Genomic DNA, 16,221 nt, shown 5'->3' with positions numbered 1-16,221 from the left:
TTTCCTTCTTTCTCTCTTTTCCTTCCTACATTTTTGCTTTTCTTTTTCCCTTTCCCTCTCTTTCTTCCCTTTCTTTCTCCCACCCTCTCCTATTGTAGAAATGCGACTATACAAAGTCTTTGTTTCAATTAGGTGATTTTTGACAGGAGGTTTTTTCAAGGTATGTAGTACACCACAAGGTTAAAAATAGACATATTTTTCCTATTTTTAAATTTCATTTCTACCTGCCCACTCTCTGTTTCGTCTGCTTTTTTCAATGAGAAATATACTACTTAAAAAAACTTAATATACCAGTTTACATCTCTAATAATTTCAAAATATAAATTACAATTTGTCTTTAATCTTTCTTTTGAAGAGCCTAATTTTCTAGTGCATGTTTCAGTTTCTGGAGAAAAAACATAGTGAAGAATGGATTGTTTTGCTTTTTGCTTCAGGATTGAAGTTGTCCCCACATTGCAAAGTGAAAATTTTCTGATCTGAAGTTTTAGGATTAATTGTTTATTAGGATTGAATTCCAACTTTCATAGAATTCAAATTGTTATATAACCCTTACTTTCTTCCTCATTCCTTTGCTTTTGCTCTCAAATTTAGCTCTATCTCATATATCTCTAATATGAGATCTCATATCAGTAATATGAGATCACATTATTCCTGTTCTGATGTTCCTAATGAGAGAAGGACAATTTTGAGTTTCTGATTAATCATTTTTATAGTTATCTGTAGAGACTTTATGTTATAAAGTCTGTACACCCCTACCTCTTATTTGCATTCTGATCATCAAAATAATCCCTTTTTCTATAAAAATTCACATTTCTTTCCAGTTCATTCAAGACACTTTGTGTTTCCATCTCCTTTCAAAAATTATTTTTCCAACCCCTTTTGATTATTATTGTCATTTATCCCAGAGATTCCCAAATATAGGTGTTAATCAGAGATACTCAAAGGACTCTATTTTTTAGGTATAATATCTGTAACACCTTGTAAATACTAGTTCTCTCCTAGTGGATATTTGAGCCTTAGTTAGACTATAATCTTGTATGGTATCTGTTGCCTATCCTAAAACACCCATAATGCTAGTTGCTGCCTTCTTGTTAGACTAATTAGTTAACTAATCTTGTTAGACTTCTTGTTAGGTTTGTTAGACCAATCTAGAACATATATTAAAGCTGTTCCAGTCATATTTATTCCCAATGAGTTTGGCATGGTCAGTAGGACAGATTGTAGTAATTAAAATAAGCTGTTCATTTTCATGCAAGAATGTACATATTTTACAGATTGCTCATTGTTGAAACAGTAAGTTTTTTTTGTTTCCTGAACCATTGACTAATTATTGTAAAATATAATCCCGCTCATATATACTTAATCCCTCTATAAAGCTTTTCTTTACAGGGGGCTTTTTTTCAAAGGAGTCCCAAGGTTTCAGTGTGCATTCCAAAGGGGTACAGACTGAAGATGAATGGCTACTCATCTAGAAAGAGGAAGAGCGACTCATCCCAGTTTCCCTTCTCTTCCTAGTGAATACCCAGAGTATATGAGGGAGAGAAAGTGAGGCATCCTTCCTTCTTTCATCTGTCCTTGTATCCCTGAGTCTGGTGACTGTGACAGGGTGCTGTCCATGGCTTTCACCCATGTTAACAGAGGGTGCCCAAAGGGGTGGGAATATCTGCTCTTACCCACATATGCCCTATCCCCTCTGCTGTCAGTAGCCTTTGAGTTTTCTAGGCCTCATTTATGCCATGGATACTAGCATGGCATTTATCCTTTAAATGGGAGACTTGGCTTAATCAACAGGAATTAGTCATGCTTACCCGCTCTGTGCCTTTTAACTTCCATTATTGTCTGCCTCTGGATCCCTTAGATCCAGTTCTCTTCCTAGGGCTTTGACCTGAAGCTTGGAATTGAATTTGGGACAAAAATGTGTTTTGGGGAGATGGCATGGACTCTTTAGCATAAGCTGAATGCTAAGGTGAAGCTGTAAAATTGAGTCCTCTTCCAACAAGGGAGAGAAAAGGATATCCTGTGACATGCCAAGAAAACTGGTGGCTATAGTTACGCTTGCTAAGATTTGGGTGATGGGTCTTGACTTTGGCTCCGTTAAGGAAAACTCCAGGTGATGAGCACTCTATTTATTCCTTTCACATGGCAGGATTTTCAGGATAATTACTCAGAACTAGAATATTGATTCAGATTTTTACATTACCCATACCCTTTTTTACCTTCTGGTCTGCAGTCAGAGATTGCTGGTTGTTTCACAGGAATAAACAGGGTTACTCTAAAATGTAGGCAAAAACTTAAAAGCAACTAATGAGTGTAGATTTTCATGACAAATGTATGATAAGTTCTGAAACAAAATTTCTCTCTCTCTGGTCCTCATTTTTGTTAAAAACAAATCATGATAGGACTAACTTGTTTGCAAAATAGACTTCAGTCTTATACTTGGCCTGATTATTTGCATGAAGTGCAAAGAGAATAATTATTTTTACATAGACCTTTTAGATCCACTTTGATGGAACTCTGTTCCACAAGGAATCTCAGATAGGACTTTGTAAAGCCAAGCCCAGCCATGGGTTTGTACCCTCAAACCTGTGAGTTGGGCAAAATCCTCTCTTTTTGAGGTTCCTAGAGCATGGGGTTCTTGGGCCTGTTAGAAACTGACATTCTTTACTCACCACAGATTAGGAACCCCATACAGGGACTGTGTACACAAGGGATGAGGCCATTTCCTCCCGTGGGACCTTTATCAGCTCTGCAAGTTGAGCTTGATTCCTTAAATGGAAGCAAACCCTTCCAGTCAAAGCTTTGGTAAAACAACCAGTTTCTCCAATTGCGTTCCTGTTGCAAAAGAAAATGGATTCTTATTGCACTGATGCAAACAACTATATTGGCATAAGTTAAGAATACTCAGAACTAGTTTCCCAATTCTGAAGAAGCGATGCAGAGAGAGAGACACAAATATGCTCCAAATTTTGTTCATAGGAGTATAACTTACTCAATTATTAAAGGTCATAAATAGCTCAAAATAAGCTTCCTTGACTCTGAAAAACAAAACAAAGATCAGCAATGTTCCAATCAAAAGTCATTACTGAAAACCTTACTTCAGTTTTCTATTAGTTCAGTCCATTCAGTTAACTCTTGTTTTGCTTGATATTTGTGAACATTTCAGCTCTTCATGAGTCCTGTGTGTTTTTCCTTTATTCCAATGTCACAATCTCCAAAGTTTTCAGAATCCTGCATTTGAGACCACCTGTCAGAGTTTTGTGACTGATTATAAACCATCCTTTGAAGAGGATTAAAATAAGACAACAATTATCTGTGAATAACAAAATGTCCATGGTAGTTACAGTTTGAAACATGATTAACAAAGAAATTTGGTTATCTCCGTGGTTCATAATAACTTAGCATAATGACCTTAATTGTGATTGATAGCATATACTCAGAATTTTAGAAATCCCATACAATTTTGGAACATATATTAACACTATTACATAAAATATAACCTAAATTAGAGATTAAGCATCATTTTGGCAATCCCATGTACCTAAGCATGTCAGATAATCCTGTTTATCACTCTTCTAGATGCTTCAGGGGCCCCCTGTAGCATCAAGCTAGGTGTCAGGAAAGACAGTTTTTGAAACTGAAGTTTGATTTGGGAAGGCCTGTTAAGTATGTTAGAGGTTTAAAACACTTGATGATATGAAAGAATTCCAAATTTCCATATTATTTATTTTTCCAAAATGATGACTTAGGATTTTTTTTAAAAGCAAAAACCTCTTATAACCCTTTACAGATTTAGCTAAAGAGCAGATTAGTGCATTAAGAGTATTTTGTTGTGCTTTTATTTTAATGCTTAATTTACAGACAAACCATATAATACCCTGTTGAATTTAATGTATCCACACATGAAATTTCTTTTGCAAGATTAATTTTTACAGTTTTTCCACAACTTGTTTGAACTTTTAGCTTTATCTTATCAAATTCAAAACAATCCTAAATTAACCCTAGTCAAAAATTTACATTTTGACAACATCTGCATTTTACCAATAATCTTTAAGACTATTTTTATTTTTCAAAAATTAATGTCATGTGAACTAAAAGGTACCACAGCTTTTATTTTCCTTTTAAAAAATATTTGATCCAAGTGTTTATCATTCTTTAAAGTCAGTTAATTAGAGCTCTTTTTTATAGACATCACACACACACACACACATGCACACTCACACACAAAACACATATATAACTACACAGAAAGGCAGCAGAAGAAGATTCAGTAACTATAAGACTTTTCGTTTGCCAGTCTCCTCATTGGATTATTGGCCTCTGGATGGAACTCTCTAAGGCTAGGAAAGGCTTAAAGCAAGGCTAGGAAAGCATGCAGTTTCCAGGGCCTATTAAACAGGTATAGCTGGAAGATAAAAACAGATTTTGAGAGGGATCTATCCACCTCTAATTCCTGGGGCTTCTTTAAGAAAACAGAGATCTCTCCCAAAATGGAATTTGTGGCACCTTTTCTGTTTTTCCCAAGGAGTCCCAGGCCATGAGAAATTATCTTAGGGTGTCTCATGCATGCATTAAGATTGGCAAGGCAAAATGGAGAAAAATAGTCAGCTGAGAAAAAAATCTTTTTCCAGGAAAATAAAGTTCAGGAAGAGAAAAACATAAAGGCCTTTTAAATATACTCATAACTTGGATATCCATTTTGAATTAAGCTGAGTGCTCTTTAAAAAAAAATCCTATTAAATCCCTTATTACTTGACTTTATCCATGCCAAACAGCCAATATTTGTAGCTTTGAAACTTCATCAAAGGTAATCTCCCAGGTGCTCAGAGAGGAAAATTCAAGGCGGTTGGTGGAGGGTAAGAGAATCAACAAATGTCAAAGGTCACACAGATAGCAAACCAGAAAGGACTCACTTCTCTAAGCCAAGATTTGAACCCAGGCTGCCATTGTAAAATGTTGGAGGCTAAAACAAAGCACTGCCACCTGCTTACAGTAAGATCATGCTTCCAAGGACATAAAACAAGATGAAGGCCTGCAGCAAAGTTTGCCACTGACCAGTTTACCAGACTGGCTTTAATAGAGGGCCTGTGGAGTCCTGGGCCCATTATCGCATCCTTAGGTACCCCTCTTTTTGACAGAACCGTAAAGACATGTAAAGCACTCCAGATTGGCTGTAACTTAAGACCAGCCTCACAAAACCTTTTTCATAAATAAAACTTTATGGAGAATATAAACAGTGATAGTTAGGGTCCTGGCCTAGTAAAATGTCTTCTGAAAGGAAAAAAGCCTTTCACGTAAAAGTTAACTCGACTTGGTGGAGTTAAAAAAAAAATAAGAAAATAAAAACAGCTTAACGTTCAGGGCTGTGTTAACTGGGGGAAGAACCTCTTATTCTTGTGCAAATGGTTTCCTCCAACAAAAAGGGAAACTTAATTGCTGTTTCTTCCCTGGGGCTGGAACAGAGCTGGACCTCTTGGCCAGGGGAGGGGAAGACCCTGTGGACACACACGTGGCAGGGAATGCTGGCCAGCCTGCCATGCAGGACCCTTTGGGCATGGGCCCCAGCCCCAGCTGGGAAGGAAGGGGGAACAGGTGATGCTGCTTGCCTTTTAGTCCCATGGGTGCCTGCGGCCATTGGGGTGGGGTGGTGCCATTACAGTCCTGAAAAAAAGAAGGAAAATGCCATAGAAAAGGCTAGGTTAAACCAAGGTTGACATTCCTGACCCCCAAGAGCAATGGTGGGTAGGGGATGCAGTTTCTTCTACTCTCAGAAGTCCAAGGACAAAAAGGCTCAGATACAAGAGAGGAAAAGATGCTTTGGTCTGCATTTTACTCACCTTTCCTCATGTCCCCACATGGGCCACCAAAATGATGCAAGATATTTTGCTCCTTAGTTCAGCTAAAATCCAGGTCCTTATCACACAACCAGGAAAAATTAGGCATATGGACACATTGAAAGTTTGAGGAGAGCGGAATTTATTAAAGAAAGCTCTCAGTGAAAAAAAAGGGGTTCTGCCATCAGGCTTCCAGCTCACAGATTGAATACCAGATCACCACACATATGAGCTGAAGAGGACCCTTCTCACTGCTTAAGGTGTGAATCCCCACTGGCTGCACCCCCTTTTCCCAGTGTGCAGGCAGGCCCCCAGTCTGTTGCCAGCATGCGCAGACAAGACCCTGGGCAGGTTCCCACATCTGCACAAAAGCATCTGATGTAAACACTTGTGGGGCAGGTCGGGGATTCTCCAGGGATCCTCCCTTATCTGCCTCCTGCATCTATCACTAGGTTTTCTCAGGTCTAACTTCATTTAGGTTTTTTTTTTTTTTTTTCCATGGGGTATTAGAAGCCTAATTAGGCTCTGTATGACCTAATCTGAGTGATTAGGAGTGTGTCTCCTGACAGTTTTAATTATAGTCTCAAATTTAAATGCAATTACTTTCATAACACATTTATACATATTTTGAATATCCTTTATCTGAAATGGTTGGAACCAGAAGTATTTTAGATTTCAGATATTTTCAGATTTTGAAATACAGTAAGTCTTCACTTAATTTCATCAATAGACTTCTGGAAACTGCAACTTTAAGCAAAATGACATATAACAAAACAACTTTACCACAGGCCCAATGATATAAATGAGAGTTAAATTCCTCTGGCATATTTCTGGTTGCAAAAATGTAACCACATTTCAAAATAAAGACCCAAAACACTTCTAATATTAAACATTGAAATAAATGTGAGAAACACATATATTTAAGAAAGAGTAATGAAAACAAAGTATGATAATTATTTACTTGTTCCAGTTCAGTGTCACTGGTGGCTGGAGCCTATTCAAGTAGCTCAGGGCTCAAGGTGGGAACCAACGCTGGACAGGATACTATTCCATCACAGGGTGCACTCACACACATCCACGCTTACTCCTAGGGGGACAATTTAGCCATGCCAATTAATGTAACATGCATCTTTGAGATGTGGGAGGAAACCAGAGTACCTGGAGAAAACTCATGCAGACATGGGGAGAACATGCAGACTCCACGTGCACAGTGGCCTAGCTGGGAAGCATTTTTTTCTCTTCAACATTATAACAAAATGACATTGAAGGAAAGGATATTATTTGAGGACTAGCTGTATTTGCATATATATAATGAGATATCATGGGGATGGGACCCAAGTCTAAATAGAAAATTTATTTATGTTTCATATATACCTTTTACTAGTGGTCCCCAATCCCCCGGCCTTGGACTAGTACCAGTCCATGGCCTGATAGGAAACAGGCCACACAGCCAAAGGAGAGTGGCAGCAAGCGAACATTACTGCCGGAGCTCCACTTCCTGTCAGATCAGTGACAGCATTAGATTCTCATTGGATCACAAACCCTATTGTGAACTCCACATGCAAGAGATCTAGGTTGCACGTTCCTTATGAGAATCTTAATGGCTGATGATCTAAAGTGGAACAGTTTCATCCCAAAAACATCCTGCCAGCCTGGTCTGTGAAAAAACTGTCTTCCGTAAAACCATTCCCTAGTACCAAAAAGGTTATGAACCACTGCCTTATACAGATAACCTGAAAATAATTTTATGCAGTATTTTAAGTTACTTTATGTATGAAACAGTTATTTTATCACCCTTTGTGGGTGTTTTTGCATGGGAGAATCTGGGCATTATAGAAATTGTAATGGAAGGAGTGTAACTTACAAGATATTGGAAGAACTCAGTAGACATGAGGTGCACCATTAGTGGTTATAGATCAGCCTGTGTGGTCCATTTATCCCTGCTCCTGACTAGATTGGAGGTGCAAATTAGTGTGGCAGAGTGGAGTAGAACTAACTAGCTTGTAGCAGTTTGAATTTATGCATACCTCATACATGAATGCATAGATTTTAGCAGTCAGAGAAGTCTAAGGCTCTTGTTAATTTTAGGAGGCAAGCCAGTATAATTATTACAAACATACAGATAATTACAGATCAGAATGGTGCTTTTTTTGACTTAATTTTTGAAACAGAGCTAGAAGTTGTAATGTGTTATATTTTTTCTTGTTTTTAAATTAAATTTTTCTTTGTGAAAAGAGTTGATGTTGTGCCTCAGGATAAGCTTCTTACAGATGCTTATAATATATTATTTTAAAGTACATTACATTTCTTATCATTCAATCAATTTCAAAGAGCTTTCTTGATTTTGCTCATACTCTTATCCATATATTATTCAAAATACAAAGGGACCAGAAAGTTTGGTTATATCTTCAAATGATTTCTTTGCATTGTAATTGGAAGTACATTTAGAAATATTTGATGTGTATAGATGACATCTTTTAAGTTTTGTGTGTTTTATTTATATTCTACGAGTGCTAGAAAAAATAACGACTTTGAGACTTTGTTTTCTTCAAATTGTAAATCCACATGCATCCTTATTTGTTCTAAAATTACATTTTTTATGGCTAACAATTCATCAAATTGTATTTATATTTTAGGCTAAAAATCTCATAGAGAGATTCTTTAATCAACAAGTAGAAATTCTTGGCAGACGTGCAGAACAATTACCTGAAATATACTATATTGAAGGTACTCTCCAAATGGTTTGGATTAATCGCTGCTTTCCAGGGTATGGAATGAATGTCCAGCAACATCCAAAATGTCCTGAGTGCTGTGGTATGTAATGAATTATGATTTCATGTTTTATATTGTTGAAAATTTACTTATTTTCATTAAGCCTAAGTGAATGCATATCACTTATTTTTACCATCATTTAGGTATTTTTTCATAGTTTATTTAAAGTAGTGTATTTGAAAAGACTATGTGAATCTAAAGATGTGAAAGAAAAAACAGTCTGGCTTAATTTTGGCCTTGGTATTAATATTACAGCAAGGGAGTTTAGGATCACTAGGCAGTTATCTGGGAGGAAACACAAATAATAGTTATGAGTCACTTAGAGTTCCTGACTTAAAAAAAAGCCAATTAACATATCTTTTAGAATCTATTATTGATGAGTTTAGGTTTGTATAGTCTACAGTAGACATCTTTGTGACTCTTTCCTTCCTTTTGAAATAAGTATATGAATTGTTTTATTACCAATTGTTTTTTCTAACTTTTGGTCCTAGCACTACAGTATCTGAGCTGCTCTCTGATGTTTATTCTTTCTTTTTCATCTTTACTATAGAAGAGAGTTCTGTAGAGGCTGTTGATTTAGATTGAGCACATGAATTCAAAGTCTTTGCATTTCTATTATTGAGAGGTTAATGGGCCAATTAATTTTCAGTCTTAAAAGACTTTTAAAAATTTATACTAATGTCACTAAATTTATACCTGTCTTAGTCTCTTTCATATTGCTGTAAGAGAATACTTAAGCCTTGATAGTATATAAAGGAAAAAAGTTTATTTGTCTCATGATTCTGATGGCTGAAAAGTTTGAGATTGAGCATTCAGTGATGGCCTTGGTCTGCTTCTACCTGTGGCAGAAGATGAACGTGAAGGGGAGCCTGAGTGTGCAGAAATCACATGGTGAGAGAGGAAGCCAGAGACGGGGGCAGGTGCCAGCCTCTTTTGTATAGCCAGCTCTCACAGGAACTAATAGAATTAGAACTCGGTCACCCCTGAGGGAGGGTATTAATCTATTCATGAGAGATCTGCTCCCATGACCCAAACGTCTCCCACTACACCTTACATCCCAACACTGCCACATTTGGAATTAAATTTAAACATGAGATTTTATGGGAATAAGCAAACCATATCCAAATCATAGCAATATCATTCTCATTAAGTCATTTCTAATTGTTCTTTTCTCCTTTCTTTCTGCAATTTAAGTTAGATTAAAAGCCTTTTCATAAAATAGACCACTAAATATTCCTTTTACTTTGTTTTCTTTGATTTGGCTAGAGTTATCTTTATAACTTTTTGTGTTTCGTTATTGTTTAAATATGTGAACTTTCAAAAAAATACAGTACCAAGGTATATTATGAAATAGAATACAAATTAAATAACTTCCAACTGTTAACTCTGTAACTATTTTTAAAATTGTGGTTATATATATTATTTTATATATATAAAAATCACTGATTTTAAATATATAATTTATATATAAATCATATGATTATTTATATCATATAATATATAATATATTTATGTATAATGTAATATATACAAATTATAAATATTTATATATGCCATATATAGATCATATATAAATATAAAATATATAATTATACATTGTATATAATTCATAATATATGACATGTATAATTACTGATGATATATATAGATAGTCTGAAACAGACTATGACAGGTATAAATTTAGTGATATTAGTGTAAATTTTTTAAACTTTTAAGACTGAAAATTAATTTATATATTATATATGTAAATATAATATAATGTAATATATTACATATAATACATATTATATATTACTCCTGAACACAAATATATAATATTATATTATATATTATATATATATATATGAGAAACTCCAGAACACAGATAAGGGTAAAGAAAAACATAGAAATACCCAAAAATAAACTGGAACATAGTAGTTAGACTGTCTATTACATGCATTTATATCATTATTCAAAAAAGACTTAAGATAAACTAAAATTGTTAAAATATTTGCATCTCCTTAATTATAAGTATTTTGAAATTGTCAAACATAGCTCTTTCAAGTGAAGTAGTAGTTTTAAATGTCAGAATTACACATAATTTTATCATTAAAATTTTGTTTGTATTTAAAAACTTTGGGTAACAACACAATTGTAATGTTTTCTAATTTCATCATGTAATGATTACACTCAACTTATGTGCTATGCTATTTGATCAAGTTAATTAATTGTTTTTATTCGTGTCATAAGAAGTATATGAGAAAATTTAACATGAATCTCAAAAATATTTTCTGTCTCTAAAATACTGTTTTGTTCTTCTGAATATTTGATCTCTGCCCACGGAGTTTATATACTTAAGAGATGCATCCATGAAACAATTAGGGAACAAAAGGCTGTTAAACTTAAAGGAAAAAATACAAGAAGATTATATAAAGAAAACTGAGTTAGCAATAGGATAGATCAGAAAGGTTCAACGTAATTGTGATACGGCTTTCTTGGTGGGTCTTTGAGTCTTGAGGAAGTTACTTTGCAGTATACCAGGATAGCAGGTACCATCCAAGCAACAACATGAATGAGCATCAAGTTTATGGGGGGAAATTTTGCTTAAATAAAATTTATTTTTTGGATTTTATGGGCTCATCATCATTGCTCAATAGACTTATTAATTAGTGAGTTGCCAAATTTCATTTTGTGCCATCTTATGGTTAATAAACATTTTAATTTATAATTGTCTTTGTGTTATTCCTGTTAAGCAAGATTCAGTTCCCTTAATGCAATATTCAGGACCCCATAGGATAATAATAATTTTTGTTCATTTTACAGAAGGTCATCACTCTAACATTTTAGAAAAGCATATAACTACTCAAAAAGATACTTAAATGTTTCTCTGAATAGAAAATGACTTAACAAATTACCCTGTGTTTTAAATTAGGATAACACTAGTTAAAAGACAAAATTAACACAGTAAATGAACTTAAAATCTATTCAAGTATGAAACTACTAGATAAAATGATGATGAGCTCATAAAATATATGAGATATTTCATAAAACAACTTCGTCCAGAATAAAATGATATAACATGTTTATATTCAACAAACAAGATTGAGACAAAGCATGTTTATGACATAAGGGAAGTTTGTTTACTTTCTCCATAGTAGGTGAAAGAAGCACCAGATTTGTTCTTTTCCTTTGGATATCATTCTTTACTCATTTAATTTTACTTTCTAGATGGCAGACAAAGCTTGTTTCCTTATAAATTAGTGAAGACTTAACATTTCTACCTACATTATTTTTGTTTTTCCTAACTTATTTAGTAATTTTAAATTAAGTTGTACTGCAAAGCTTCTTTGTGACTTGACATTTAGCATTGCTTATTATGTACATCTATTGTTAGTCAGTTTTGGTACTTTAAGGAGAGATTTATTAAATTTGTGAGTTATCAGTATCTTATAATTTTATAAATTATGTAATATACTACAACCAAAGACCAGCCAAATATTACATTGTTTTTAAGAGAATATTGTTAAAACACAGATTCTGAAATGCTTTACTTTTCAATTTCTATTATTTCTGTTTTTGTGTAGCTTGTATATTCAACTTTCCCCTATTTTATTTCTACTAATTTTTTTCAAAAAACAAAAAAAAAACCCAACAAATTTGTAGGTCCAGTAACATTCTTTGACATAATACCCCAGTTCTCCTTCCTATTTTTTTTCTGTTTAAACTATGGCAGTGGTTTTAAAACTCTTACGTGTGTATCAGAATTTCCTAAAGATTTTCTCAAAATATATCCAACGTTTATGAATCAGACATCTACATTTATAGCTTCCTAGGTGATTCTTATATACACTGAGTTTGAGATATCTGAGTATTAATGTTGATAAGGCAACACATAGATAGAATGTCAGAATATTAGTTTTGATAAGGCAATACCTTGTCAGGATGTCCACGCTTCTACTGAGGTAGCAGACTGTTTGCCATTGATTATTATGGATTAAATATGTAGCTCAATAATAAATTGGACAACTTTTTTTTTCCTATTGCTTTCTCTTTTTTAAAAAAACGAATAGCTGGCCGGGCGCGGTGGCTCAAGCCTGTAATCCCAGCACTTTGGGAGGCCGAGACGGGCGGATCACGAGGTCAGGAGATCAAGACCATCCTGGCTAACACGGTGAAACCCCATCTCTACTAAAAAAATACAAAAAACTAGCCGGGCGAGGTGGCGGGCGCCTGTAGTCCCAGCTACTCGGGAGGCTGAGGCAGGAGAATGGCGTAAACCCGGGAGGCGGAGCTTGCAGTGAGCTGAGATCTGGCCACTGCACTCCAGCCTGGGCGACAGAGCGAGACTCTGTCTCAAAACAAAACAAAACAAAACAAAACAAAACAAAACAAAACAAAACAAAAAAACGAATAGCTATTGCTTATTCAAGACTTTTGATAATCACATGGAAATTCCAGTAGGGAGTTCTTTCATTCTGACACAGATACTGTGTCAGTGGTCAGAAATGATTAGGTTACAGGTTAGCGTATTTAATCATCTTGAGATGGTTTTATTAATAAACTGTACATTTGTACTTTTAGCTAATTATGCAGGAAAAACAAATTGTTTAGTAGGTGAAATTTTTTTTTATTAAAGCATTTCAGAGTCAATAAATTTATCCTACTCAGACTTGCATCCCTGATTTTACATCAGAGGATCAGAGACAAAAAAATGTTTCCTTTGCAGCTTTTTCACTACATGTATGTAAATAGTTTCTATTATCAGTATGAAATAAAATTCATCTGCCTTTTAGACCCACAAAGACATTGTTCTTATTTTGAATCATTATATTTCTGAAGAAACTAAATAATTGAAAAATCGTGGCCAATGGATAGGTCATTCTATGGATTAGCAGTGTGGAATGCCCAGATTTTCCTTAAATAGATACATTTTATTTTTATTTATTTACTTTTTGAGATGGAGTCTTGCTCTGTCACCCAGGCCGGAGTGCAGTGGCGCAATCTCAGCTCACTGCAAGCTCCGCCTCCCTGGTTCATGCCATTCTCTTGCCTCAGCTGCCCAAGTAGCTGGGACTACAGGTGTCCACCACCATGCCCAGCTAATTTTTTGTGTTTTTAGTAGAGATGGGGTTTCACCGTGTTAGCCAGGATGGTCTCAATCTACTGACCTTGTGATCTGCTAGCCTCGGCCTCCCAAAGTGCTGGAATTACAGGTGTGAGCCACTGCACCCGGCTGATACATTTATTTTCAGTAAGAGCAGTCCATGTAATTTGAAAAACTTATTTGAGTGAAACTGTCTTAGATATGTTGAAAAATTAACAATATCATGAAGACTTACTGGGTCAAAAGCTAAAAAACAAAAAGTAGTGCGTCTCCTGGCCATGCTGGAGTAGCTTGTAGCAGACCCAAGCTCTTTCTGGAAAAACTAGAAAAAGATTGTAATAGTAGATTAAGATGCGTGATTTAATAAAATTTAAAAATTACTCATTCTATTAAAGACATTGGTAAAATGTCAGGGCATGAGGATTCAAGAGGCAGCATATCTCCCTTCCTTTCTATCATGGATAGAAGGGGTGTGTGGAAATGCATGACAGATACCAAAAGGCAATAAGATGACATGTTCATGTGCTGAAATCAAACAATTGTCAACTTATAATGCTATACCTGATGGAAATATCATCATACATGATGGAAAATCAAAACACCTTTAGGCATAATATGTGAGAGAATTGTTGTAGGCAAATCTACACTCAAAGAAGGACTAAAGGGAATTTTTCAGTTAGTTTAAAATGATCCCAGGTAGAAACATGTTCATGCAAGATGGCATAAGGGGCAATGGAAAGGAAAAACATAGAGATAAATGTAAATAAATATTGACTAAACAAAAATATATAATGCTTTATGTGCTTAAAATATGTAGCACTAAATATATGATCATGGTAACACCAAAAGCAAGAGGGAGTAAATAAAATTAAAATGTTTTCAGTTTCAACTATTGTCTAGAACTGGTATAAGTAATGATTTGTATTAGATGTAATAGTAGATTAAGATGTGTGATGTATTCTTTAGGACAACCACTAAAAGATAGTAAAATAATATGTATGTAACAATTAGCAGAGAGGAAAAAAAAAGTTACCTCAAAACTCCATTTTATTTATCCAAAAGAAGCCAAGTTGGAAAGGGGACAAAAAAGTACAATTGGAACCAAAAATATTTCACTGAAACGATCAATTTAAATTCAGTGTGTATGGTCCAGAGTCCCATCTCTACTGCCTCTTCTCCTGAGATACTGGAGACCCGAGGTGACTCTTATGAAGCATTTGTGACCTATGACCTGAAGGAATTAGATTGGTATGCAGGATACCAGGACATCCTGGAAGCCGAAAAATGATAGCAGAATAGAGGCTTTGCCAGCACACCTCAGCCACTTGGAAACAGCAAAATAGTGTATATAGAGAAAATTCACACTGAGAATGTTTATACAAGGAAGAACACGGGAGTTCAATATAAAAGTGAAAGAAAACTTTGTATTCTGGGAAAAGAAGATGGGCAGTAGCCCACATGAAGAGGTCCAGTGGAAAATTGTGTGAAAGCCCAGTACGTAAGAGGGAGAGTGAGTGTCTCTGTGATACACATTCCCACTGGGTAGCCAGGCAATCCAGGCCACAGCAGAGCTCCTTGACCCTCTCAAACCCTGAATCTGACTTGGGGAGCAGTCAGGAAACTATGAGAAGGAACAGCACCGGGAAGTGTACCAAACATGCTCCTGGACCTGGGCACCAAAAGAGGAAGCCATTTCTTTCCTAGATCCTAGAGAATTGCTTGGGAACATGCCAGTTAGCAACAGTGACACTCACCGGTTTTGAGAATCTCAGACTGGGGATTGGCACTCTGGTCTTGAGCAGGGTAGGAGCCCCCATAGCCAGAACTGACAGATGAGTGCAACATCCCTGACCCCCGCCACCTTCATGGAACTGTAGCAGGAAGCTATTTGCCTGAGTTTCACAGACTGAAAGCAAACTGCTTGTGACTTATTGTCCCCACTTGCTGCCAAGGTCAGGGCATGGGAGGGAACGCCACTGGGTCCAGAGGATAAAAGCAAAGTGGGTCCCACAACTGCTCACTAGGCTGTGGAGGTAGTCACTCCATTTCCCTGTGCTGGGTCTTTGGCATGGCAGCAGTTCTTCCAGTCCTCACTGGGGCATTTCTCTAGGAACCTGAGAACTGCTACCTAACCCCCATCAGATCTGGTGCTTGCATGTCCCGCACCGGGGGACTTGAGTGCAGGTTTGCCCAGCTCAGTCCTGCCCAGCTTGGCCTCCCGCCTGGGCTGGGCAAATCTGCACTCAAGTCCCCCAGTGTAGGGGATGGAAGCACCAGATCTGATGCTATTTTATTCCTTTGTCTTAAAGTCTTGTTAGAAAGTAGTTTGAGGCCGGGCGCGGTGGCTCAAGCCTGTAATCCCAGCACTTTGGGAGGCCGAGGCGGGTGAATCACAAGGTCAGGAGATCGAGACCACAGTGAAACCCCGTCTCTACTAAAAATACAAAAAATTAGCCGGGCGCGGTGGCGGGCGCCTGTAGTCCCAGCTACTCGGGAGGCTGAGGCAGGAGAATGGCGTGAACCCAGGAGGCGGAG

At 36.2% G+C, this 16,221-nt stretch overlaps 1 protein-coding gene and 1 long non-coding RNA gene across 9 annotated transcripts in view; one reads left to right on the top strand and one right to left on the bottom strand.

The window, feature by feature from the left end:
• The window catches only part of ZPB (zona pellucida binding protein), a 149,222-nt gene that overhangs the window by 95,354 nt on the left and 37,647 nt on the right, over positions 1-16,221 (top strand). For all 8 annotated transcript variants that reach the window (XM_011759390.2, XM_011759389.2, XM_011759391.3 and 5 more), the window contains one exon: positions 8,468-8,645. In XM_011759390.2, the coding sequence (XP_011757692.2) occupies positions 8,468-8,645 (178 nt within the window). The remainder of the gene's footprint in view (positions 1-8,467; positions 8,646-16,221) is intronic.
• Positions 959-7,358, bottom strand: LOC139362866 (uncharacterized). Its single transcript, XR_011622373.1, has 3 exons — positions 7,206-7,358; positions 5,604-5,658; positions 959-3,244 (listed from the first exon to the last, which is right to left on the bottom strand). It is a non-coding gene; the product is annotated as an uncharacterized lncRNA (long non-coding RNA).

Source organism: Macaca nemestrina, chromosome 4 (assembly GCF_043159975.1).
Source record: "Macaca nemestrina isolate mMacNem1 chromosome 4, mMacNem.hap1, whole genome shotgun sequence".
Lineage (NCBI taxonomy): Eukaryota > Metazoa > Chordata > Mammalia > Primates > Cercopithecidae > Macaca > Macaca nemestrina.
This window is presented reverse-complemented; position numbering and strand designations above follow the sequence as displayed.